This window comes from Prunus dulcis, chromosome 2 (genome assembly GCF_902201215.1).
Source record: "Prunus dulcis chromosome 2, ALMONDv2, whole genome shotgun sequence".
In the NCBI taxonomy this organism is placed as follows: Eukaryota; Viridiplantae; Streptophyta; class Magnoliopsida; order Rosales; family Rosaceae; genus Prunus; species Prunus dulcis.
In genome coordinates this window covers 2,842,934-2,870,703 of record NC_047651.1, presented here as the reverse complement: position 1 = coordinate 2,870,703, position 27,770 = coordinate 2,842,934, and the positions used below count along the sequence as shown (strand labels likewise).

At 37.7% G+C, this 27,770-nt stretch overlaps 1 protein-coding gene across 2 annotated transcripts; it reads left to right on the top strand.

The window, feature by feature from the left end:
- Positions 1-22,356: 22,356 nt before the first annotated feature.
- On the top strand, positions 22,357-26,787 carry LOC117620014 (U3 small nucleolar ribonucleoprotein protein IMP4-like). 2 transcript variants are annotated; one of them, XR_004584650.1, is made up of 9 exons: positions 22,357-22,593; positions 22,720-22,803; positions 22,998-23,107; positions 23,241-23,291; positions 24,323-24,466; positions 25,048-25,137; positions 25,559-25,665; positions 25,907-26,007; positions 26,377-26,787. XR_004584650.1 is itself a non-coding variant. In XM_034350103.1 (9 exons), exons 1-9 carry the CDS (start codon positions 22,482-22,484, stop codon positions 26,473-26,475), a joined length of 882 nt encoding a protein of 293 aa, XP_034205994.1. In that variant the 5' UTR covers positions 22,357-22,481; the 3' UTR covers positions 26,476-26,781. The 2 variants fall into 2 exon arrangements, 1 of the variants encoding a protein (XP_034205994.1); XM_034350103.1 differs by having other exon boundaries at positions 25,923-26,007; positions 26,377-26,781.
- Positions 26,788-27,770: the final 983 nt, after the last annotated feature.

Genomic DNA, 27,770 nt, shown 5'->3' with positions numbered 1-27,770 from the left:
TAAGACAATTAGAAAAACAAATACTTGAATAAATCATAAAAGAAAAGAAAATATTAATTTTAATTGATGTGGTTGTCCATCTCAGCTGCCACATAAGATGGTATAAGTATGTGGTATACAAATGTGGTAAGAGTGGCACTATTCTTTCGGAATAATCATTTTCTCAAGATAATTTTTGGCAGTTTTTATTCCTCACATGTCAAATAAGAAAACTTGATTTTATGGGATTTTAGTACAAAGTATATATTGACTTAATGAGCTATCATTTTTAGCCTAAATCGTATTTTGCACTAAAATTGATTTTTCATGTTTTGATTTGATAGGAATTTGATTTTCTAGTATTTTTATTTGAATCCAAATTGGGGGTACTTCCTTATTTACATTGTAAACTTAAGTAAATGTCTTTGTCATTTTACTTTTATTTATAAAATATTACTCCATTTACTTAAATGTAAAAAATGAAAATAAGGTAATCTATACAGCGCCATTGACTAGACTAATATTGAAAATAAGTTAAATATATAGATTTTATATATTTTTGTTCTTAAAAAACCACATTGAGCTACGGCCCACTGTAGCCCTTAGTGTGGTTCTGCCCTTGCACTCACGCGCTTACCTGTTTTGCAGTAACTTGCAAAGTTTTCGCAGTTGTTATTGAACAAATTGTATTCACCAAACCCCGTCCCATCAACCTCATCTTTCTTGAAAATCTCAGTGGCAAGACGTACAATTTTGTCACTTGGATAGCAAGTCTCGGTACTGCAAGTGCCTTTCTGTTTGAGAATGAAGCGGCCGAGAGAGACATTGTATTCGAAGCGAAGAAGGCCGTGGCCTTTCAAGAAGCAATCAACGCAGGTTTTCAGCACTCCCCGTTTTGTGTTTGGGTCGTGTCCGCAGCTTCTGCATCGTGGCTCTGTCGAACTAGTCGTTATTGGTTCATCTGTTGCAGTGAAATGAATCACCCAACCTTCCCCAACGTATATACCTGCGTGCATGCATGCAATATATATATTTTTTTTTTTGAGGTACTTTCCTATTGAAAGGGGCGATAGCATATTAAACTCACACACACAACACGGATGCTAGGATTTGAACCCAGGACCTTGCCTGAGGGAGTAAATACTCCAAACCACTACACTAGTGGGTCCTGTGCGCATGCAATATTATTATCATAAAATATATAGTAAATTTGGCTTTTCCATTAATTTTTTCTTACATGTAACCCATCGCCTTATTTTCTCTAGCTATAAATAAAACTCGATAATTAGGATCCAACTCAGCAATTACTTAATTAAACTTAAAATCTTATTTATTTTCTTGAGATAACGATATCATGGATCTGATCACTAATGTATCAACTTATCTTTCAGAAAACAAATACATATATACTCACCATGGTGGAAGTATGTATGCCCTTTTCTGTAAGAATAGATGTGATTTCCTGGCTGGAGCTCCTCCCCAGAAGTCCTATTTGACAAGAGTCTCATCATCTCTCTCTCTCTCTCTCTCTCTCTCTCTCTCTCTCTCTCTCTCTCTCTCTCTCTCTCTCTCAAAACTTTAATTCAGCAGCATTCGATCGAATTCTTCTCTTTGAATGTATGCATGGGATTCATCATACCCTGCCTCGAGTTCACATATCTATACTTAGTACTGAATATCATGTGCCACTCATTGTGAAGTTTGTTTGCTTGTTTTATTTTTATAAATAAAAAAAATTGCATGCCAACCTCTTTGAAGTTTCTTACAGCTTGACACAATCATTTTCTTATTAATTAAATTCATTTTTGTTTGCTTTTGTGTTTTGTTGGGATCTTTGTTTTGTCCATGTTGTTACTGATTTGGCTAACTACATTGATCCTTATGTTTTAATAATCCTTCAACTATCTTAGTTGTTATTCCTTTAAATCACCACCATGCTCTCGAGTTTCTAATTAATTAAGTTGGTGATCAATTGGCCAAGTTCATTGCATTTTAAATTACGTATTTAGTGAGAAAGAGTCAACGAGCCAGTACTATTGGACAAGAGTCTCACTTGGTTGAAATATTCAACTAAATAATCATAAAAACATCTAATAATGTTGCTTTCTTTCAATATCTTGTAAGATGTCTGAAGTTTAAGGCCCTGTTTGGGATTGCTTTTTTAGGCCAAAAACATATTTTACTTTAAACTTATGCAGTTTAAGATCTTTGGTAAAAATTAAACAGACTACGTTTCTTATATCATCATCTCTTTGCCCTCCTTGTGGAAGTCTTTTCCCTAAGTTTATTGCAACTTGTTTTATCTGATTTCTTTTATTTGGGTTGAGTTTTGAGTCATGTTGTTACTTATGATATTAATTAAAATATTTAAATACTAATTCTTTATTATCATAAATAACAGGCTTAAGTGCTACAGTGCTCCTGAAACATTGGTCAATTCCCACTAAACCCCCTTAAAGTTAAAGTGACATACTTTGCTCCCTTTACAGATGTTTTGTGTCTCACTTTGCCCCTCACCATTAAGTTTGTTAAAAAGGCTGATGTGGCACCAATATGACCAACTGTTTTGCTAAACTAAAGGCCTGTTTGGGCGGGCTTCTGGAAGGGCCAAAAGCACATCTAACAATGTTTGGCATAAAAGTTTAGAAGAGCTTCTGGGTCATATAAGCTTTTCCTGGAGAAGCACCTGCTATGTGCTTCTTTAGGAGCACTCCTAAGTGCTTTTCCATGAAGTACTTTAATTTTTTTTATGAAAATTCAAGATTTTTATAATAAAAGTGCTTTTGTTAGAAGCACTTATGAGCAGAAGTACTTCCTAGAGAAGCAGTCCCAAACGAGCCATATGTAAGATCCCACATCAACCAACGGAGAGGGGGTGATGTGCTTTATATGTGCACACCCGCATCCATCTAGCACGAGGCCTTTTGGGAGCTCATTGGCTTCAGAGTCGTAGGAACTCCGAAGTTAAGCGAGTTGGGGGCTAGAGCAATCCCAGGATGGGTGACCCACTGGGAAGTTGCTCGTGAGTTCCCAGAAACAAAACCGTGAAGGCAGAGAGGGGGGCTCAAAGCGGACAATATCGTGCTACGGCGGAGCCGATCCCGGGGTGTGACAGTTTGATATTAGAGCCACTCTGTCGTGTGGTGCGAGTGTGCAGACGGGAACGTCGGGCCATTGAGGGGGGTGGATTGTAAGATCCCACATCAACCAACGGAGAGGGGGTGATGTGCCTTATATGTGCACACCCGCATCCATCTAGCACGAGGCCTTTTGGGAGCTCATTGGCTTCGGAGTCGTAGAAACTCCGAAGTTAAGCGAGTTGTGAGTTAGAGCAATCCCAAGATGGGCAACCCACTGGGAAGTTGCTCGTGAGTTCCCAGAAACAAAATCGTGAGGGCAGAGAGGGGGCCCAAAGCGGACAATATCGTGCTACGGCGGAGTTGATCCGCGGGTGTGACACCATAAGTGCCATGTGTGAAGAAAAAAATTAAAAATTAAAAATTGTCTTTTAAAATACTTATTTAACTTAATTTCTGTCTTTTTTTTTAAAAACTTCTGTTAGCTGTGAAGGGATAATTCTGTCAATAACTTATTTAAAAAATTCATTAATTTCAGAAATAAAATCTTCAAATTGAAAAAATAAAAATAAAAAACAAACCCAGCCAAAACCAACTCCACTCCATTGCAACCTCCCAATGACCCAGAAATTTAAAACAAAAAAACAATAACAATAACAAATATATCTTAAAGAATAAATAACAAAAAATTGAAAAAAGTAAAAACAAGAACAAGATCTTTTTTTTTTTTTTTTTTAATAACAAACTCCTTGTTTGGCACGAAGGCTTGGTTTTCTCTCATTGCACAGATCGATATCCGGTGGGTTTTAGGCAAAGTCGGTTTTACATAACAAAAACTCTGGATTCCACCTCTTCCCGTCTTTGGCAACGGTGGTATGCCGCTTGGCTTTCAGGTTGTGTTGCGCTTGGATCTAAAGAGCTTTGACATATTTCTGAAGACATGGGGCAGATGCGCTTCTGGTAAAAAACAAGAACAAGATCAAACCAAACCCAAAAAAAGCCACCCCTATCACGTCTTCCCCAACCCCAACCCAACCTCCCACCATACCCACCACCTAGATCCACCAGTGTAGGGCAGTGGGTGGATGTCATATCCAAACTGAGTACATCAAGGCCAAGTGGTTGTCTCCTCACACAATCTCTGCGACTGAGACTGAGTTGGACGAGTCGGTATTTGAGCTGTATAAGAGTTTGGGTGAGGAGAAGAAGCCGATAGTGGCGAAGGAATGAAAACCGCCGGAGTTGAAGCCCAAGAGATCTCAGACTGGGTTTAAGATAGTGATTGGTTTAGCTTCTGCCATGGAAAATGAGCCATAACAATAATATTTTTATGGATTAACTACACTTTAGTCCCTGGAGGTTTAATGTCAGTATCGAAATGGGCCCCAATGTTTCATTTTACTCAATTCCATACCTAACATTTCAAAATCTTACCAATTTACGCCAGCTGTTACATTGACCGTCAAAGTCAGACGTTAAATGCTGACATAGCAGTCGTGGAACCCACCTCATAACAGTTAGAGAGCGACGAGACGATGGGCAATTTCGAAAAAAAACTGTCACCTTCGCACGCGTTCCAAGGCGTGCTTCGATTTCCAGTCTTGGAAAAATCGAAGAAACTCAGATGGATTGGATTCGTGTTTTGGAGAGCAAAGGAGGGAGGAAAAAAGTGGAGGGAAACTAACGAAGAAGATCCGATTGGCTGGGCGAAATGGCTGAAAAGGCACCGATGTGTTGGTGTGGAAAGGCTGCTACAATTCGAACCTCTTGGACAGATTAGAATCTTGGGAGGTGATTTTCCATGTGTGCAGCAAAAGTACGTGAGACTAAGAAGGGTTTTAAGGGCTGTCAATTCTGGGCAGGGTTTGATCCGGCCATGTGTGAACGGTCGAAGGCAGTGATTCCTAGGCTTCTAAAATCGCGAAATAAGCTAGAGAAGTCAGTGGCAAAGGTAAGACAAAGAGAAAAGGTCGTTTGGGTGTTGTTGGTGGCTTCGTGGGTTCTATTTGCAAGCATCATTTTGGGAGGGATGTGTGGATGTGGAGTGAACAAAAAGAGGAGCTTGGAATTAGCTTCTGCCACTGAATGAATGTATTGTTTGTGGGTTGTTTTGTTGATTCTGTGATTCTGTAAATGTCGGGTTGTTAGTAGCAGTTTGTAATGGTTTAATTGTAAGGGTTTAGGGTTTTAGGGTTAAGGGTTATGTGGTAAGGCTTAAGGGCTTAATTGCTGACTTTTTGTAACTTGATGAAGTGAATGGAATGGCAAAATTTGTAGAAAATGGAATGGCAAAAACAATGTAGCAGGGAAGTTAGAAAATGGATGCACCTGGAACAATGAAGTGAATGACCAAAATAATGAAGCAAAGTGGCAACCCAAAAACTCAGAAAATTTTGCATACAAAATGGGCTCAAAATAACTAGATAATAACATTGCATATCGTACATATTTCATGTCCATTCAAATTCATTCCAAAATGGCAGTTTCCGTGGATGTATTTTGCATTCATAGTGGTTGAGGCTTATGTGAATGCCATTACATCCTTAAAAAAAAGTCAGCACTTAAGTTATACAGGAACAATTTATCAAAAACAAAAACCTCATAATCACAAACTGCCAGTCTAACAAAAAAAGGTGAATCATCAAATAGCTTTTTTAGTGAGCTTTAATCTACAACATTTGATCCTGCAGTTGAAACAAAAGTTGATGCATGAGGACATGAAGTTGAGGTTGGTTGTGCTTCAGAAGTGGCATGTCCTTTCTTACTTGGTTTTGGCTGCAAAATGATTAGGATGTTAACCTTTTATTTGGAAATTGAAGAAAATTGATAATAACCATGATGAAGAGAAGTTACTTACCAGAGGCTTCCCTTTTTGCACACGCCTTGGAGGCTTGGATCTTTGCTTTTGAGTGCTTGGACCACCAGCTAGAGTGGATGCGTCAGATGGAGTGGTCTACAACATAAAAACTACATCAGTTTGCAACAAAAGCTTAGGGTTATTAAGGGATAGAATTGAACAAGATTGAGTTGCTATACTTAGGTATTTTCAGTACCCCTCTTCCTTTTAGTTGTAGGTTGGCTTTTGGGGGAAGATTCTTATGGCAAGTCCTCTTAATGTGCCCTTTTTTACCACATTGCCCACATTTGAGAAAGTCCTATGTGTTGGGAATGAGAGACAATACAGTTTCACCTTGGTTGCTTGATGCCCTCATCTTCATCTTGCCCTTGTGCTCTTCCTGTTCTTTGTTTCTACATTTTCTTGGCCTTCCAGGCTATTTAGAGTAAGACAGAGAAAGACATGGCAAAAAGCCCACATATCCATCCCATTCATAGGCAATATGAGTTTCTCATATGTCTTCAAGTAAGTTGTTGTCAAATAGCAATCATCCACAAAATCCATGACATTAAGACCCCTTTTATAATTTATGGCTGCAATAGCATGAACACAAGGCCATCCCTGCAAATCCCAAGCTCTACAAGAACAAGTTCTCAATTCCAAGTCCACAATATATTGTGCATGTCCACCAGCTGACACTTGGAATTTCCCTCCACCTGACCACATTGCCACACAAGCACCTACCTTGGCTTTATTTTCCTCCACCTTCTTAAATATCCTTGGGCAGATAGGCTTGTTCCATGTCAGCATTTTGTCCCTTCTTCCTTATATTCTCCTCATCAGCTTACATCTAATATACTCAAACATTGACAGAATTGGTATATCCCTACATTCCAATATGGTAGCATTGAAAGACTCGCAAAGATTATTCAACAACATGTCACACTTCAAATGAGTGTTGAAGTGTGACTTGGACCAATGCCTTGGAGGTTTATCTGGAGTGGTTAGCCATTCATATGCATCATTTGACAGTTTTTTCAGGTCTTCCATGGCCCTTGTAAAGTGGGGGACAGTGGTTGCATATGATGCTTCCCAAAACTTGTCTCTAAGGTTTTTTGCTTTGAAAAGCACCCTGTAGTTGGAAAACAGGTGTCTTGCATAGAACCTATGGTCACAATTAGGGACCACTTGCTCAAAAGCAAGCAGTAAACCTTTTTGTTTGTCGGATATAAAGGTGAAGCCAAATTGATTAACAATCTGACAATCCTTAACCAATAGCTCAAGAAACCAAATCTAATATTCCTTGCACTCTGATTCCACAACTACATAAGCAATTACCCAGGTTTCATTGTTGGCATCTATACCCACAGCAGTTAACAGTTGCCCTGCATAAACACTCTTCAAAAAACACCCATCTAAACCTATAATAGGCATGCACTAGCTTTGAAGCCTTCCTTAGCAGCTCCTAAACAAACATACAATCTTTGAAACTTTGCTTGCCCCAACTGTTGTTGGAAATCACACTTCACCATTGTTGTGGTTCCTGGGTTACTCTTCCTTAATTCCTCACAGTAATCCCAAATTCTTGAATATTGTTCATTGAAACGGCCCTCAATTAGCTTTAGTGCCTTATCTTTTGCCCTATACACTTGTTGTCTTGACACTCTTGTATTATAATCCTTCTCAACAGTCTCCTTGAAAGACTTCACTGGCCACTGGGGATTGGACTTCAAACTGTCAACATATTTCTTGCTTATCCATGTTGACTTCATAGTAGGGTTCTCCCATAGTTATGTACATGTGTGCTCACCTACATATGTCTTCACTTGCAATGTGTTCTCATGTTGCATTTTTGAAACATATATCATCCACCCACAATCTGGGTCCCCACAAACAGCCTTCAGCTTCAAAGCCTCATTCCTAATAAACACTACATCCTTATTCTACAAGATGGAGTATTCTCTGACAGCTGCCCTAAACACCTTACAATCAGTAAACAACATCCCAATCTCAAACTTTAGATCTGCCCTACCAGTTGCAGCATTAAACTCTGGCCAATTCTTATCAAGTTTCTCGTCAGAATTATACTTGGCATAATCCTTGCACTCATAATCTTCAAAGTCCAATTCAACATTTGTAGGCCAATCAGGAGCAGCCTCATTCCCAGTTTCTTTAACCCTTGTCCATTCAGTTTGGTCATCCACCCATTCATAAAAAATTTTTTAAAAAAAAAAAAACATCATCTTGATCTTGATCTTCACTAAAGTTCTTGGGAATCATATAATCTGAGTCCTCACTATCATAAGCATCATCATCTTCATCTTCAAAGTCTGCAGCATTTGGCAATCTTTTTCCACTTCTCAACATCATGGAATGCCTTTGAAACTCGGTCCTGATGCCATCAACCCTTCCTTCCATGCCTTTGTCTTTATGGTGAACAGTCTTTGCCCTCCTCAAACTGCCTCATCTTTTTTTACCAAATGCACCTATGTGACATGTATTTATCCTTGCCTTTGCCTTTATCAGAGCAACCCTAACTTGGCTTTTGTCAGAATTCTCCTCATTATTCATAGTCGCAGTTTCTTTGCCTTGTTTAGAAGCTTCATCAATCAACCCATCTTCATTCAACCCTTCTTGATTCAACTCTTTGCCTTGTCCACCTGCTTCTTTATTCAACCCTTCTTCATTCAACTCTCTTCTTCATTCAACTTTTCTATTACAACACTAGTTTTTTTTTTCACCTTTTGCACCTGGGATACTCCCCCCACCACCCCCCCTCTCCCACTGGAACAATGGCACCATAATTGTCATCAAGCTCTTGAATCATTACCCCAGTGTTGGTCCCAAAATCATCATCCAATTTATAATTATGTTTGAACCCACTTGACTGTAAAACTGCTCTTGACTGCATGCCAAGACATGTTCTAGGAATATATTTATCACCCTAGCGTTTGACACAAATACTAGCATGTCTAAGACATTTGTATCCTCACTCAGCTTAACTAGGCCACCATCACAACTATCACCTGGAATACTGTACCAGTAGTTAATAAAACCTTCGTGCCCTAACTCCTTGACCATGGCATCTATCTCAGTCATTGATATTATATCCTTATCACAATAATCAAACCAATCCACAGACCGATTCACATAATAGTTACCTCTTATTTCACCATTGTGGTACATTTGAATAGAAAATCCTGCCTCATCCCCTGCAGGTCAAAAGCCACACATGAATTTTACCAATTTTACCAATTTTACCAAACAAAAATACGTGTAATCCTGTTTACAAATACACACATACAAATACAAACAGACATATACAAATACAAACTTTCTATGTCAGTACACACATAAACAAAATGTAAGATTCCCAGTGGTTGTAGGACCACATACAAAAGCCAATGTTTACTTCCGCATACCACCTACCGTTCACACCATTCCATCTACCAACCAAATAGACACAGTGATACCGACACCTAACTCGAAACCCATCTAAACCATTATAAAAGCCAAACTTTCAGTCGACACCAAACTCGAAACTGACTCACTTGAAAACATAATCTGCCAAGAACCTTAGAATAGTAAGCCATACGTACTGTAGAAAGGTTCTCCACATCCTTTCGGACGAAGTCCCAAACTCATATTCTTCAAATCTTTCGGAAACCTCCGTTTCAGTACGATTTTTGCAGTCTATTTCAAATTTTTGCACTCCAAAATACAAACAAACCCTCAAACCCTCTCCTCTCTGTCTCAGTACACGAACATAACTTAGTTGAAACTGAGTTTCGTGATTTTTCCAAGCTTGGTAATCGAACCACCTTGGAACGTGTGCGTCTCAGAGAGAGCGAAAGTGAACGTGTGTTTTTTTTCTTTTCGAAATTGCCCATCGTCTCGTCGTTTTCTAACTGCTATTTGGTTATGAGGAGGGTCCCACGACTGCCACATCAACATTTAATGTCTGACCTTGACGGTCAATGTAACGGCTGGCGTAAATTGGTAATACTTCGAAATATTAGGTATGAAATTGAGTAAAATGAAACATTGGGGCCCATTTCGATACTGACACTAAACCTCCAGGAACTAAAGTGTAGTTAATCCTATTTTTATTTTTAATAGTTAAAGTAAGTTTTTTAAAAGACATTTATTATTATTATTATTATTTTCTTAACACATGGCACTTAGTTTAGCAAAATAGTGGGTCCTATTGGTGCCACGTCAGCATTTTTAACGAACTTTTTAACAGACTTGACGGTGATGGACAAAGTGAGACAAAACATCAATGAATGAGGCAAAGTGGGTCACTTTAACTTTAAGGGCGTTTAGTGAAAATTGACCAATGTTTTAGGGGGCACTGTAGCACTTAAGCCTAAATAATAATTTAAACATAATGTGATTTGAAGGAGCAGTGATAGGTGAAGGTCCCCATACATTAGAGAGAATTAACGTAAACGGAGTAGTACACTTGTTCGACTTAACGGATAGGGCACATGGTGACTCTTGGCCCAAATACAAGTATCACATGTGAAGTCGGAGTCCTTGAAACCTGAGAATAAATCTGGTATAAGATGCTTCATATAACTAAAAGAAGGATGTCCCAATCGACGGTGCCACAACGAGATTTGCTTTGTTTGCTATTAGATGGATACGTCATACTGTTAGCCATGTTGGAACTGAAGTAATCTACATAATATAGCCCCCCTTTCTTAGTACCACGACCAAGAATCTCCTTAGTATGAATATCATAAAGCAAACAAAAACTCAGGTAAATGAGTTCACAACAATTCAATTGGTCAATAAGCTGACTAACGGACATCAATTTATTAGATAAAGATGGAACAAGTAAAGTATTAGACAGCGAGAGAGAGGATGAGAGTGCAACAGTGTCAGCCCCTGTCACAGGATAAGTAACTCCATTAGCGTTAGCAATACAAGTTCGTCGGGGTTAGGTAGTATTCAGAAAATCATTAGGATCAAATGTCATATGATCAGTCCCATCAGAATCAATTATCTGGTACATGGAGCTACTCTTATCCGAAGTATGGAATCCATAACCAGTACAATTACTGGTCGTATCGCATTGTGTTCAATCATGAGAGTAGCCTACCATTCAGAGTAGCCATGCAATTTAAAACAAGTCTCACGAGTATGTCTCCGATCACCACAGTATGTGCAATCTCTTCTATGTGTTGGGATCGTTAGTCGGGAAGTCATAATTTGTACAGCGAAAGATGCATAGGATATAGGTTTAGTAGGAATCCAGATCAGGATATGAGCCGGAGTACGAGTTGGTGTTGGAGTCAAAGTCGAGATTTGGGTCAGAATCATAGACATATTTGGGGTCGGGGTCGGGGTCAAGGTCATCATCGTCGTCGTCGAGGTAGTTAAAATAGGATCCTAATTCATGATCTAGTTCGGGGTCATTAAAATAGGATCCTGATTCAGGATTGGGTTTGGGGTCAAAGTCTGCATATGCAGGAGCTGAGCCACTTGGGCACTCAACTCGGCTATGGTGGGTTGAGAAGGAGAGAAGGAGTCGTTAGTGTTATGTCTATGAAGGTTGAAAAAATCTTCAACCCCCATAGCGGTAGCGGGGGTTTGAAACTAGAGTCAGCAATTCCAAGATCACCGTTCTAATACCATACTAAAATATAAAACCTAATATGAGAATATTTGTGGAAATTTTCTATATGTTCCTCTCCTTGTAGGAGGTCATATTTATAATACAACAGAGCCTTAGTGGCTAAGTAAATAATAAATTCTTATTTCTATTTACAGTAGAAAATAATGAATTAAAGTAAATCAAATATAATTATAATAAGAATCCTTCGTGTATAAAGAAAGAAAGTCAATAATTCACAAGTCATGCCAACAATCATACCCTCTCTTGAGTTCACATATATATACTTATATACTTAGTATTGAATATCATGCGGTCACTCATTGTGAAGTTTGTTTGCTTGTTTTATTTTTTTTAATAAAAAATTACATTTCAACCTCTTTGAAGTTTCTTACAGCTTGACACAATCATTTTCTTATTAATTAAATTCATTTTTGTTTGCTTTTGTGTTTTGTTGGGATCTTTGTTTTATCAATATTGTTACTGATTTGGCCAATTACATTGATCCTAATGTTTTAATAATCCTTCAACTATCTTAGTTGTTATTCAATTAAATCACCACCATGCTCTCGAGTTTCTAATTAATTAAGTTGGTGGATCAATTGGCCAAGTTCATTGCATTTTAAATTGTACTAGATAAGGCGGCCATCTTCTGTTTTTTTGCTCTTCCATGTTGTTACTGATTTGGCCAATTACATTGTTCCTTATATTTTAAACAAGAGTAATGCTATTTGAACACACAATATTGACCACCTTAACTGACCATCTTATGTGGCAACTGATGTGTCATGCCATGTCAATTAATGAATGCTGCCATGAGGCCACTCACTAGCAATGCTAGGGTTTTTTAATTTGTTTTTTAATTGACATGGCGACATGTATTAATTGATATGGCATGACACATCAGTTGCCAGATAAGGTGGTCAGTTAAGGTGGTCAATGTTGTGTGTCTAAATAGCATTACTCTTTTAACAATCCTTCAAATATCTTAGTTATTATTCAATTAAATCACCACCATGCTCTCAAGTTTCTAATTAATTAAGTTGGCAAATCAATTGGCCAAGTTCATTGCATTTTAAATTGCTTAATTAGTGGAAAGAGTCAACGAGCCAGTACAAAGAGCCTCAATTGGTTGAAATATACAACTAAATAATAATAGAAACATCTAATAATGTTGCTTTCATTCAATATTTTGTAAGATGTCAGAAGATTAAGGTCCCGTTTGAGATTGCTTTTTTTGGCCAAAAATCTGCTTCACTTTAAAGTTAAGTAGTTTAAGGTGTTCAGTGAAAATAAAATATCCTGATCAGTTTAAGTGATTATTAGACAAAATAAAAAAATATAAGTCAACAAATAAATTAAACGGACTATGTTTCTTATATCACCATCTCTTTGCCCTCCTTGTGGAAGTCTTTTTCTTAAGTTTATTACTACTTGTTTTATCTTATTTCTTTGATTTGGGTTGAGTTTTGAGTTACGTCGTACTTATGATATTAATTAAAATATTTAAATACTAATTCTTCACTAAATAAATAATAATTAAAACATAATGTGATTTGAAATCATTTAGAAAAAATCAAAATCAAAATTGTCCTCAAATTATAGGGCAAAAAATTGCATTATTGTTATTTTTTGAGTTCTTTAGAGCAACTCCAGCGAGGAGCCCAAGCCCGAGGCTGGGAGGAGTCCAAGCCAAAAAGCCAGTTCCAGCGGGCCACGTTTGCCCGGCAGATGTCGTCGTCTGGGCTCTCTAATCTCCTTCGCTCTTCCAATCCAACGGCTGACCTTTTTTTGGCTATAAAATTAAGAAAAAAATACCAAGGAATTCTGAATTTTTTTTTTCTATAAATACCTACTAATACTCTTCATTTTTAACACCAAATCCTTATACATTTTTTTTTTAGTTCATTGTCCTTCATTTCATTGTATTTTAATGTTTTGTTTTAAAAATTAGTTGTAATTCATGTATTTTATTTAATTAGTAGTAATTCTTAATTACTTGTAATGGTTTTCTTTGAGTGAATAAAGAAATCATTCCAAAAAAAAAAAAAAAAAACCTTTTTTTTAAAAACATTCCATACATAAAAAAAAAACTACAACCAAATAAAAAAAAAACTACAACCAAAGCATAACAAAAAAACATACCACAACTAAAGCATTAAAAAAAATAAAACCACAACCAAAGCATAACTAAAAATAAAACACCACCAAAACAAATAATATATATAGTAAAATAAAAACATCTTCACTTCACTTCATTCACCGTCATTGCCTTTCACCGCCCATAAATGCTCCATCAAGTCAACTTGATGTCGTTCAAGTCAACTTGATGTCGCTCATGAATATAAGAAGATTGCATCTATGTATATCTATCAATCATACGGGTCATGGAACGGCCATCCCTAACCAAGGGTTCATGCTCCAATGGTTCTCCACTTAGCCCTATGAGCCTTTCATAAATTCTTGTCAAGGTCGTGTTCATGGGATCTGGTTCGTACACCTCTGCAGCATTGTAATCATACTTATCCTCCACAATCATGTTATGAAGGATGATGCAAGTCATCATTATGCTCCTTAGCACCTTCTCATCAAACATGCGAGCCGCACCCCTAATAATAAACCACTGGGCTTGGAGGATACCAAAACACCTCTCCACATCTTTTATGTAACCCTTTTGATAGGCAGCAAATAATTTTTGCTTCTCAGATCGGGGATGCGGAATATATTTCGCACATGTGGTCCACCTCGAGTAGATGTCGTCTACTAGATAATACCCATTCTGGTAGACGATATTGTTGATTTCATAGGTGATATTCGGAGCTTCACCTCTCAGAACATCGTTGAACACGAGGGATTGACCCAGCACTTTCAAGCCCATGTATTGAATCTAGCAACGGCTTCAAGAATGATACTTTTTTACCCTTTCCTATTTCCATAATCTCCTTGCTAGGCAGTTGGACAATTCTTCCATTGCCAGTGCATGGAGTTGATTCTACCAATCATTCCTGAAAATTCTCGAGCTTCTGTTTTTTGTAGAAACCGTTGGAGGTCCCTGGGCGTAGGTCTGCGCAAGTAGTCCTTGGTGTATAAAGTTTCGACTGCATCACAAAATCTTACTAAGCTCTCCAAAGTAGTAGACTTCCACATCCGGACAATTTCATTCACCTGATCAGCAGATGAACCATACCTCAGCATTCGTATAACAGCTGTAAGCTTTTGCTCGGGAAAAAGTCCCAAAACCCCAGCAGCATCACACTTTTGAACAAAGTATTCATCATAATTGCAAATATCATGCATGACTTTATAGAACAAATGGGGTTGCATTCTATATCGCCTTCGAAAATCAACATCAGAGTACAGAAAAGTTAGGATAAATAATTTTCCAGAAGATTCTTACCCCGAGAATGTCTATATCTGTCCACATTGGGGCCACGGCCAACTTATGCACCATGGCGGCGGCCTTGGTTTCCTTCATCAAGCAAAGCCATTGCTATGACAATTTGTTGATCTAGTTCTCTCTGCACCCTTTTGCCTTCAGCTCGTCTCGCTCTTGCCTTCAGCTCATTCTCGCTCTTGCTATGACAAAAGAACTTTTTACCCTTCTCGTCTCAAATTCTTTTCAAATTTCTCTTAGACTTCTGCCGAAAATTCGGCAGAATCTCCCCTGTATTTTGACCAAAACCAAAATTTTCCACCTGTTAAACAATCAATAAATTCACACCAACTGCCAGAATATCTCAGATAATAGATCTCAACTCCAGTTTTTCAACTTCAACTATATATAACAGAGCATTTTCTAAGTTTCAGGGTTTCAAGGATTTTCTACAAAACTCTACCTTATGTGGTGACGCGGAAGCTTTGAATGGCCCGGTGGTGGATCCTGCGCACTTCTGCGGCCTGTGGGCGAAAAACAGGTTGAAAATGTGAGTGGACAAAAATAATGTTCTTGAAAACGAATTTTTAACATAATAACCCCCATTTAAAAATAAGAAGGGATCTAAATCGAGGGTTTGTCTATATTTCAATACAGGGTATTCAATTAAGCATGTAAAAACCTACTGATGATTGTGCTTGTATAACTGAACACATATGTAAAGATATAAATGCACGAATATCAAAGAAACTGATATAAAATAACTGAAAGTCATAGTTGAATAAAAGAAAACTCAAAATCCTTTGAAAATACCACCTATTTGTACCCCTGTCATATCCGTCAATTCCCTGGTAGGTCTCGGGCGCCACACAGTCCACCCGAGCCGCAAACTGGCGAAATCAGGGGACTATGATCAGCCTGTCCCGCCGGCAAATTCCTCGATGACACCAAGTCAGCTCGAGTCGCTCTGGCAGGATGCAGGGGACCGTAGTCAGCCTGATCCGCAATCCTGGCAGGTCTCGGGGACACAGAGTTAGCCGAGCCGCAATCCTGGCAGGTCTCGGGACACCAAGTTTGCCGAGCCGCAAATCCTGGCACTCACGGTCCGAGCGTCCCCGTAACTCGTGAGGCAAAGTCAAGTGCACTGACATAAACTGAAATCGGACTGGATGTCCGTAGACATCGATCCAACTCTGGGTAATCACCAAATAAAGGGTGGGTACATGGTGGTTCTAAAATAAACTAATTTTTAAAAAAATCTAATAACTCACTGTCTTTCTGTGAAACTGAAATATTGCTGCTATCTCCTCTGATAGAGTTCTCAAACTTTGCTTTTTATATTACTGAGCTTTAGTAACTAGATAACACATAAATCAAGGCATTGTACTGCTTAAATCACGTTCGAAATAAATAGTTCATAAAACGTTTTCAAGATCAAATAATGAAATTAACTCATATGAACTGACTTATAAAAGCTTATTTGTAGAAAACCATTATAAAATTATTTAAAAACCTTATTTATATAGATTATTTATATAACTCATACATATAAAATCGTTTATGAAAGAAAGTCCACTCATTGATGGTCCGAGCTAAATGGACCCTTCGAAGGTCCCTCCTGCAGGTCGATCGGACCTCTGGTGCCTGATTAACCATGAATAATAAATTAAACACCCTGCCCCCGGCTCCTAGAAATACGTGCACTCATTTTAAAGTACTCTTATGCCCACATTAGCTTTTTAAACAGTTAGAACGGCCTTAAAAGACCTAAAGCCTTACTAAGCGATAAACAGCCAGATCGGTCAATCCGGGACCCCGTGAGTCCGCGGTCTCCGATGGCCAATCTGGGCTCCCCTGAAGGTTCCTTACAGAGAAGGAATCATGTTCTGCGAGTTTGGTCCAAAACGGAAGGTCAGATTAGCCAAAATCGCGTTATCGCTTAAAATCCAAACCCTAGCCCCAGGGTTCGCGATTTCGGAGTATCCGGAACTCCGATTCGCAATCCGTTGAATCCTACACGATCCTGAAATCATGTAGACCGACATATCCGAAATCCAGCGCAATCCGACGATTTGACAACACTAAACCCAAGGATCGCGCGATATGGAAAATCAGTTCGGGGCTCAAACGGACTCCGAATCGAGATCCGCGAAATCCTACGCGCTCGTGACGACACGAGGATCACAAATCTGTACAGAATTACTTCACCACCTTTTACCACGTGCCCCAGCACGCGCGGGCAGATTCAGTTGTCTAAAGCGATACCGGGTGGCCGAAAAATCTCGGAACCAAGACTCCAAACATCCTAAGTAAAACACCCCATTTGGAGTAACTTTTGTTCTTGAACATACCCCATAAAGTGACCGAAAACAATAGATCACGGCGGCCGAAGTTTCGGCCAATTTTCAAGTCGAAAATCGAACCCTTTAGAGCTAAAATCGATCGAAACCCATACATCCATAAGCCAGAACACGAAAAATAGCTGAGAAACCATACCTTACTCGATTGATTTGGTGGAGAAACGAAGGAGAAATTCGAGCTGGAAGATCGGATGAACTCGGGTGAACATCCGTCGGAAATCATGGTTTTCCGACCAGCTCCAGGCGGCCCAAGGGTGGAGGCCGGTCAGGTCTTGACGGCGGAAGGGAGGCGAACCCGACGGTGCCTTTGCCCGAGATCGGCTCGGCCTGTGGTGGCCGGGCCGTCGCCTAAAAGTTGAAGCGTCGCACTGCTAGGTGCGACGAGAGAGGAAGAGAGGAGAGAGAGAAAACTGACAGGGGAGAAGAGAGAGAGAGAGAGATAAAAATCTGACTTTTTTTCCAAATTATCGTTTTGCCCTTCCCGGTATTTAGACCATATCTTCTTCGTTACGGCTCCGATTCAGGTCTACTCCGTGTCTACGGACTCGTTTCGCCGTGCTCTACGCAACAGCGCAAACGGAATTGCCAAATTCTTTCTCGATCAAAAAGTCAATTTTCCCCTTATTAAATAATGCGAGGGCAAAATTGTCTTTTCGCTAGAAGATATTATCCTTACCTTTTATATATTTTATTTCTTTTTAGATATTTTGTTTTGGGTTATTACAATAATATTCTGAATTTTTTTTTTCTATAAATACATATGAATACCCTTTACTTTCAACACCAATCCTCATACATTTTCTTCTACTTCTACTATTATTCACTCTTTACTCAACATTTTATTCTCTTTCAAATTGGATTTTTACTTCTTATCTTTATGGCTTCTATCGAAACCGGAGGGGCGTGGAGCACCATGGAAGATGTTTTCTTGTCTGAGTGTTGGGTCCAAATTAGTCATTGTCCCATGTCAGGCAATAAGATGAAATTTTGTCATATGTGGAAAAAAATCCATGCTGAATTTTGTGAAAGAATTCCGGAGTCGACTCGTAAGGAAATGACATTGTCTAATAGATGGAAAATTCTCAATAAAGAGTTGGGAAAATGGATAGATGTCTTGGCAAAAGCGAGGGACAACCATAGAAGTGGGAAAAATCTTAGTAGCAAGGTAAATATTTTGTAATTTTCGTTTTATTAAGTTTAATGTCCTAATATATATATATATATATATATATATTAATGTTTCTTGCATTTTCAATATTTTGTTAATATTTCTTGCATTTCCAATTTTTTCTTAATATTTCTTGCATAAATAATATTTTGTTAATATTTGTTGTATTTCCAATATATTTGTAAGGTTAATTGCATTTCCATTATTTTTTTTTGTGTTAATAGATTATGCAAGCACAGATATGGCTTGGTGCAATTGGGCAAGGCAAAAAAACTTTCAACCATCATGAATGTTGGGAGGTGGTGAAAAATTGCAAACGCTTCATAATTATTCACACGGGTCCCCCCGTTATGTTATACGAGACGCCACTCCATGATTCAACGACATCGAATTCACCTATAGATTCCCATATGAGTCAAGACTCACCCATTGAAAAGCAGCGGAGGCCCATTGGCCGAAAAGCTGCGAAGGCGAAGAAATGGAGTAATTCTATCAGTAATACATCAAAAATTTTGGAAGAAATTGCAAGGCAAAGCGCCATAAGAATTGAAATGGAGTGGAAACATCAAGAGAACGAGATGGCAATTTGAGCAGAATATGTAAAAGAAAGGGAATATTTGCCCAAAGAACACATTGACAAGAAGGATCGGGAAACCATGTCCATAGATACAAACCATATATCCCCTGAAACAAAATAATTTTGGAAGCTAGAATGAAGGGATGTTATGAGAAGAAGACTTTTCCGTGACGATGGACCTAGCAACACGGATTGATTAAATGATCAAAACCATTAAATTAGTTGGCATACCTTTTATTTATTTGTATTTTTCATGTTTTGTATTAAAGTTGTTGTAATTCATGTATTTTATTTTAGTAGTAGTAATTCTTAATGACTTGTATTGGCTTTCTTTATTTAATAAACAAAGCATTCAATAAAATACCTTTTTATTCAACATATTCCATACATCAAACAAAACATAATTAAAAGGAAAAACCACAACCAAAGCATAATAAAAAATAAAATAAAACTACAACCAAAGCACAATAATAAAAACAAACCACAACCGAACCATAATAAATAAATAAAACAAAACAACCAAACCATAACTAAATAAAACCTAACCAAAGCATCTATGCTCCATCATTCACCGTCATTGCCTTTCACTGCCCATAGATGCTCCATCAAGTCAACTTGACGCCTTTCATGAATATAAGAAGATTGCATCTCTGTATATCGATCAATCATACAAGTCATGAAACGACCATCCCTAACCAACGGTTCCTGCTCCAATGGTTCTCCACTTGGCCCCATGGGCCTTCCATAAATTCGTGTCAAGGCCATGTTCATGGGATCCAGTTCGTAGACCTCTGCAGCATCGTAATCATACTCATCCTCCACAATCATATTATGGAGGATGATGCAAGTCATCATAATGCTCCTTAGTACCTCCTCATCAAACATACAGGCCGTACCTCGAATAATCAACCAACGAACTTGGAGAATGCCAAAACACCTTTCGACATCTTTCATGTATCCTTCTTGATAGGAAGCAAATAATCTTTGCTTCTGGGATCGGGGATTCGGAATTGATTTGACAAATGTGGTCCATCTCGGATAGATGCCGTCAGCTAGATAATACCCAGTCTGGTAGACGGTATTGTTGATTTGATAGGTGATATTTGGATCTTTGGCTTTTTGTAGAAGTCGTTGGAGGTCCCTGGGCGTAGGTCTGTGTAGGTAGTCCCTAGTGTACAGAGTTTCGACTGCATCACAAAATCTTACCAAGGCCTCTAACGTAGTGGACTTCCCCATCCGGGCAATCTCATCCACCTAATCAGCAGATGAACCATATGTCAACATTCGTATAACAGCTGTAAGCTTTTGCTTCGGAAGAAGTCCCAAAACCCCAACAGCATCACACGTTTGAACAAAGTATGCATCATAATTGCAAATATCATGCATGACTTTATTGAATAAATGGGGTTGTATTCTATATCACCTTCGAAAATCAACATCAGAGTACAAAGAAGTTGGGATAAAATAATTTTCTAAAAGATTTTTACCCCGAGAATGCCTATGTCTGTCCACATCTAGGCCACGGCCAACTTGTGAACCACGACGGTGACGTTGGTTCTCTTCATCAAGCAAAGTCACTGCTATGACAACTTGTTGATCTTCTTATCTTTGCAACCTTTGCCTTTCAGCTCGTCTACGGCTTCTGTCATTTGTTTCTCGCTCTTGCCTCTCCAAGCATCTGCTCATGTCTTCCATTGAGAATGGAGTATGAATTCTAAACTCTGAGAAATGAAAATATAGAAAGATGTGGTGTGAGAGGTCTGAGCTGAGCCTCTGATTTTATAGAAAATTTTGACCAAATAGAGATGACACGTAGCTCGATTTTAGATGATGAAAATCTTATTTGAAATTTGAATGTTGAAATTCATCTGAAATTTGAAATTTATCTGAAATTTGAATTTTGAAATGCATCTGAAATTTGAAATTTATCTGAAATTTGAATTTTGAAATGCATATGAAATTTGAAATTTGAAATGTATTTGAAATTTGAAAGTTGAAATTTATCCGAAATTTGAATTTTGAAATTTATCTGAAATTTGAATTTTGAAATTCATCTTTAATTTGAATTTTGAATTTTGAATTTTGAAATGTATATGAAATTTAAACCCAAAAATCTTATCTGATTATGAGATATGAATAGTCTTGACACGTTGGAACCCGAAAATCTTATCTGTAAATATTATCCAAATTAATTATTGAGGTAAAAAAATTTGTGAAAAAAATAAAAAAAAAAGAATAATAATTGCCCTTTGCCATGACAATAGGTGGAAACACACATTGCTTTTTTGCAATGGCAACCACTATTCACGTGAATAGTGGCTGCCCTAGCCCCTCCTGCTATGGCAAAGGACAAAAGGATAGAGTTGCTCTAAAAGCTTTGCCAGCGCAGGACCCAACCCGGGGGAAAAGCCCCCTAGGCGAGCCCAACGCGAGGAAAAGAGCCTAGGCAGCTGCTGGGTCCCACAAGCCCGGGCAGGCCCAAGGGCAACTTCAGCCCGAGTTGGATGACGTCATGCTGACGTCAGCGCACGGGAATTTTAATTTTTTTTTACCCTTGGCGCGTGAATTACACGCGCCAACGGTAAAAAAAATTTGATTTTCGCTCGCTGATGTCAGCATGACGTCAGCCCTGACAGCATCCAATGGGCAAGTGCCACGTGTCGCGACAGGGACGCTCCGATGGTTTTTTTCCAGAAATCCGACGGTCCTCGTTTTTTTTGCTAAAAAAATTGCAAAAAAATTCTAAAAAATTCTGAAATTTTTTTTAAAAAATACCAAAAAATTCTGTATTTTTTCCCTATAAATACCTAACCATTTTATTTACTTTCCACACAAAATCTTCATACAATTCTTCTCCATCCCCAATATTTTTTACTCTCCACTCACATTATTCACTTTCCTCACCAATTCTCCATACAAACTATTCTCCTTCCAATATTTCCAATCGAGATTCTCATCCGAAAATCTTTTCTGAAAAATAATGGACACGTGACAACCAAAAATATTATCCAAAAATTTAATTACAAAATATTATCAAAATTAATGGTTTAAAGTATTTAAAAAAAAAAAGAAAATAAAGTACAATGAATAGTATTTGCCTTAAACTTGCCCTAGACTTAGCCCTTATGGGTGGAACCACAAATGACAAGGCTGCCACTATTCATGTGAATAGTGGCAGCCCTTACTTGCCATTGCCTTAGACTTAACCCTTATGGGTGGAGTTGCTCTAATGGTCTGAACTCTGGACCTTGGCCTTTTATGTATTTTACATAATAGAAAATTTAAATTGCATTTTAGCCCCCGTAAAAGGTGATCTCTTTTGTGTAATTACATGATTACCCTGCAAAGCCCTAAAACCCTACTCTCTTCTCTCTCTTTCAATTTCGGGCCTCACCCCCGTCACAGGCTCACACCAAGAGGCAATAGACTATCTAACTGGTCATCATCTAAACCCTACTTTCTCCCCCTAGGTTCTGTTACAGAGAGCAAGTATGCTGCGTCGGAAAATTAGGTTAACGAAGGAGTACTTGTACAGAAAGGGCTTGGAAGGCAAACAACGGTTGCTCTATGAGAAGAAGCGCAAGATCAGAGAAGCTCTAGAAGGTTCGCCCTCTCTCTCATACTCTATAGATACATATGTTTGTGCATGTTTTCTTCATTTCTAAGTTGAAGTTTCTGTGTTGGGTCAGTGAATTGCTAACAATTTTGGGACATTTTGTTTTCTTGCAGAGGGAAAACCAATACCCACTGAGCTTCGAAATGAGGAAGCTGCCCTTCGTGAAGAAATTGATCTGGAGGACGAAAACACTGCCGGTATGGGTTTATGGAAGTTCTTTAGTGGATGATAATTTATTTGTGAAAGTTCTTGTTTATATATCAAATTGTTAAATTTCTTGTGTGTTTGGTAATTTATCATATTCTGGACGGTACTTTGAAGTTTGAAGGTGTTTTAGTTTTTCAGTTGATTATGCTGTTGATTCTTCATGATTTTTGTTTCTGAATCCTAGAGCCAAGGTCACATATTGATGATGAGTATGCAAACGCATCACAGAGGGACCCCAAAATTTTAATAACTACTTCCAGGGATCCGAGTGCTCCGCTGATACAATTTGCAAAGGTTGGCATAGCTTCTTTATTTTCGTATCATACAAATTTTTTCACCTAGCTGCACTTCTCGTGTTCACTTTGGTGGGTATCATGCAAGGCTGTCGTTGATTATTGATTATGGTTCAATGACACCGTTGTTGCAGGAACTGAAACTTGTTTTTCCTAATGCACAACAAATGAATCGTGGTGGCCAGGTTGGTGCACCATTTTTCCTATCTTTTTCTACTTATGTTTTCCTCTCTTTTTGGTTATACTTAAATCCAAAGTTGCTTCATGATGCATTTGGACTGCGCGGTAGTTTCCAAGTTTTGTTTTTAGTGTTCTTACCTGGAGATCTGAGATATAAGCGATCAATTTAAATCCAGAAATATGCAGTACACCTTTGTATGATAAAGATACTTGGAAAAAGTATTTAGCTTTTCATTTGCAAGATCCTGAATTAGTTGCAGTTAGTGTGGACTGCAGACTAGCTAAAACATTGTGTACAAGCATGGGAAAATGAGATTGGTAGCTTGCTAAGGCCACTTAGTTACGCTCTTTTAATTGCTGCGCATCTGGTAAGAACACGTTTATAAGCTAATATTTCCCATTTTGTTCATAATTCCGGAATGTCAGTAGAAAATATTGTATTTTTGAGATAAAAATAAAGATAAAAAGAAAAAATAAAGATAAGGAAAATAGAAAATCTGAAAGAGGATAAAAAGATGGAGATAATTTTTTCCCACTCAAAGAGCCTTCTAACCATTAATGAATTATTGACTCCATCAAAAGCTATGTCATTTCAATCTAATTGCTGACACGAGAAAATAGATGGAGCTCTACTCTGAACTCATTTGCAATATATATATATATTTTTCTGCGTCATGCTGTTTGATCCCTTCTTATGAATCAACCATGCATTGCCTGACATTGAGTTATTGGAAGATGTTTTCTGTGTATTCAGTATGTTAATTCTTGTGTGTGATTTTTTGTGTTTTACATTGTTTATCAATTGCTGTGTTACAATTATATATAGATTGAACCCTTTACTCCAGAATGTAAGTAACTGCTTTAGTTCTTTTTGATATTGTCATGTTTTTCTTATTCTTGCAATGTATTAATCGAAAGAGTTGGTACCTCTTGACAACCTTTCAAATTTAAGGACATACCTGCCTGGCTCTGAAGCTTTGCTCCTTTTACATAGTAGAGAATACATTTATTTATTTTTTTCTTTCAAATCCTGCAGGTTATTTCTGAAATCATTGAAACTTGCCGCGCACACGATTTTACAGATGTTGTGTTGGTTCATGAGCATCGTGGTGTACCAGATGGCTTGATTATAAGCCACCTTCCTTTTGGTCCAACAGCTTATTTTCAACTGCTCAATGTGGTAAGTAGTGTGATAATCTTTACGTTAATGTAGGACAAGCATCTTGGTATTAAGACTGATGTAGTACAGCAGAAAAGAAATCCAGACAACAGTAAATTTCTAGGGATCTTTAGCAGCAAAACTTAGGAAAAAGTGAGGAAAGGATACAATTATAAACAGTGAGAGGCACAGAAGGTCTAAAAGGTTTGAATTAGGCTAGAAAGGGTTTAGTTTTATTGCTGTCAGGAATTGGAAATTTTTTGGTCGCTGGAAACAGCTCTTTAGAAAGAGATGGGTTTGGGTCTTCAAATTTGTGATTTTCAAGGGTAGATTATGCTTATAAAATGTCTGATTGATGACAGAACGTGATATAATAAATAAATAAATAAAGCAGTAGCTTCCTAGTGCAAAGAAATATAGAAGGATTGACCGTGATAATTGTAGAATGCCAATCATGAAGAACATTGAAATTAAATCATTTTTTATGAATTAATTAATGTTTTTTTTTCATGACATTGCTTTTGAGAACTTTTCATGCCTGTACTGGATCTATGCTTTGACTTATTAATATGGGCATTCAGCTAATAGTATTTCACTTGTAGGTTACAAGACATGACATCAAAGATAAGAAAACCATGGGAACGATGCCTCAGGTTTATCCACATTTGATTCTCAACAATTTCACGACTAAGGTATTATACCTCAATTAAAGATTTCAACATATTGTTTGCCCAATTTACTATGTATATTATGCCAAGATATATTAGACCCAATGATCTAATATAAAAAATATAACCCCTGGGACATGGTTGACAGAACATTTTAGAGATCAGGATCATTAATTGTAATTATTTTCCGAAGAAACCAGTTCCAGTTATTTATGAGGTACCTACCACCTATGAAATTCATGGAGGAGTTTCACTGTTGGAAGCGCATGGTATCCCACTTGGTTGCTTTCCCTGTAATAATCATTCCTATTTTTTCTAATTCCTTACCCTGCTACACATCTTAATCTTATGTAAAAGTATATCACTCCATGTTTTTTAGTTGCCCCTATCAATTACTTAGTGTTTCATTTTATATATATAATATTCTTTTCTTGATTGTTAATAGTTGGGTGAGAGGACAGCAAATATTTTAAAGCATCTCTTTCCAGTTCCAAAGCAGGACACGAAACGCATAATCACTTTCGCCAATCAGTCTGACTACATTTCATTCAGGTTGGTTGTTTGTCACATATCTGTAACTATCAGACCCAAATAAATTTGCTTACAAGGGATAGCCATATTCTTAGGCTTTGACTCCTAAGACTCGTAGGAAAGCTAAATGAGACGTTAAATTTGAAAGGCCTGTTCGACCTATTTATTATTAGTATTATTTATTGACCAACATTTACATTGACATGATGTTTCTGTTTAGACAAATAAGTGCACATGCATTGCTTTCATTTCCCATTGACAGTTTGAAGAACATACAGGCATCATACTTATGAGAAGCACGGAGGCCCTAAATCCGTTGAGCTGAAGGAGGTTGGTCCTCGGTTTGAATTGAGGCTTTTTAAGGTTCGTACTTCACCCTTCATTTTATCTTCATTCTGAGAAATTTGTGTGTTGCAATGATATCACTTGCGCTTCATTTTGCATTCACATGGTGGATGTGGTTGTTGTTCCCTGGATAACAGTTAAAAAATTGTGTTTGCAAAGGATCCACCAGTGTAGTGGTTTGGAGCAATTGCTCTCTCGGGGAAGGTCCTAGGTTTGAGTCCTAGCATCTATGTAGTGTGTGTGAGTTTAGTATGTTATTGCCTCTCTCAATATGAAAGGTCCTAAAAAAAAGTTGTGTTTAATTATTTGAGGTATTTCTGTGTATATGACTAGTAGACTGTTTAATAGTCCAGACTTGTTCATACCTTCTTTGCTTTGGTGTTGCAGATTAAGTTAGGAACAGTGGATCAGAATGAAGCCCAGACTGAATGGGTTATCAGACCATACATGAACACAGCCAAGAAACAGAAGTTTATGGGGGATTGATAAACTACAATTTTTACCTACAATTTTGGTAACTAATCCTTTGTATGATTCAACCAGCTGACCTCTTTTGGGCTTATTGATACAATCATCAGACTATCCAGCCTCTTCATCTTTTTCTGATTTTTCTTCAGTGCGACTCCCGATTCTTCGAAACTAGGGTATGTTAGTAATTTTCATTTGTTTTTGTGCTTCTTTTAAATTAAAAGAAACAGATGAGAGCCGTTGTGTTGAAATTACACATGGTTCTGAAACTAAAAACTGAAATGTAAAAAGTTATCTTAATTTTATTTGCTTTCACACTTTTCTTCTTCATCTCTGTCTAAATGATTTTGTTATATTTGTTTTTTCTTTAATTAAAACGAAAAAATGGCAGTTACCCCAGCAGTTGAGATCAGGTATTCGAATACCCATATCACCTATGTTTTACAATAAGACGAACTTTCATTTTCGTAGTGTGCTTTCAATTCGTTACCAAATGCCCTTGGCTTGACATGAGTCTATTTGTGGACTTAAGATGGAGATATTCGGCAAGGATTCACTAGTGTAGTAGTTTAGAGTATTTTACTTCCTTAGGCAAGGTTTCGGGATCAAGTCCTAGCATCAGTGTAGTATGTGTGAATTTAGTATATTATCGCTTTTTTCAATAGCGAAGGTCCTTTTATAAAAAAATATGGAGATATTCGGGAAATTATAACAGGTTTGCTGAAGTCATTGATTTCTCCAAAGATGGGGATTGCAACGTTGGCTTGCTTCCTAGAAGAAAGGGTCTCCTAGAGCGAAGAGAAGCTCGAGTGATGAGAGGTTGGAGAGGGTGAGTATGTGACATATAGACGGTGAGAAGGCTTTTGCCTGTTTAGCTTCCCATTGTGATGTCACTATAAGAGCATCTTTAATAGTAGTAGCAAATTAAACTTTTCGAATTAAATTGTGTTGGTTTATGTGGCAATTTGAAAAGGTTGATTTGCTACTTGAATAATTTTTGCTCCAACAGACTCTTCAATTCAATTAATGGAATATCAAGAAAAAGAATGAAAAATATAAAAACATGTTAAAAATGTCCATGTATTTATTATCAAAAAAGAAAAAAAAATGCATGTTTTAACATTTTCAAAGTAGGTCTTGTTTTTCCAAAGTAAAATTAAATGTTTTGAATAATCAAACTCAATTTATCAGTCCTAAAGAGAGAGAGTGGTTGCAACTTTGATAACTGAGTTTGACAAGGTTGTTAAAGAGATTTTACATGATGTGACTCACCTATTTAAGCATCACAAGTCATTAACTTTTTGGATACCCTC

What these genes read in the sequence shown, in the direction of transcription:
- LOC117620014 (XM_034350103.1), top strand. Translation starts at nt 22,482, where the DNA reads ATGCTGCGTCGGAAAATTAGGTTAACGAAGGAGTACTTGTACAGAAAG. An exon ending in GATCAGAGAAGCTCTAGAAG is followed by an intron (nt 22,594 to 22,719) that starts GTTCGCCCTCTC and finishes GTTTTCTTGCAG; the next exon opens with AGGGAAAACCAATACCCACT. An exon ending in AAATGAATCGTGGTGGCCAG is followed by an intron (nt 23,292 to 24,322) that starts GTTGGTGCACCA and finishes CAAATCCTGCAG; the next exon opens with GTTATTTCTGAAATCATTGA.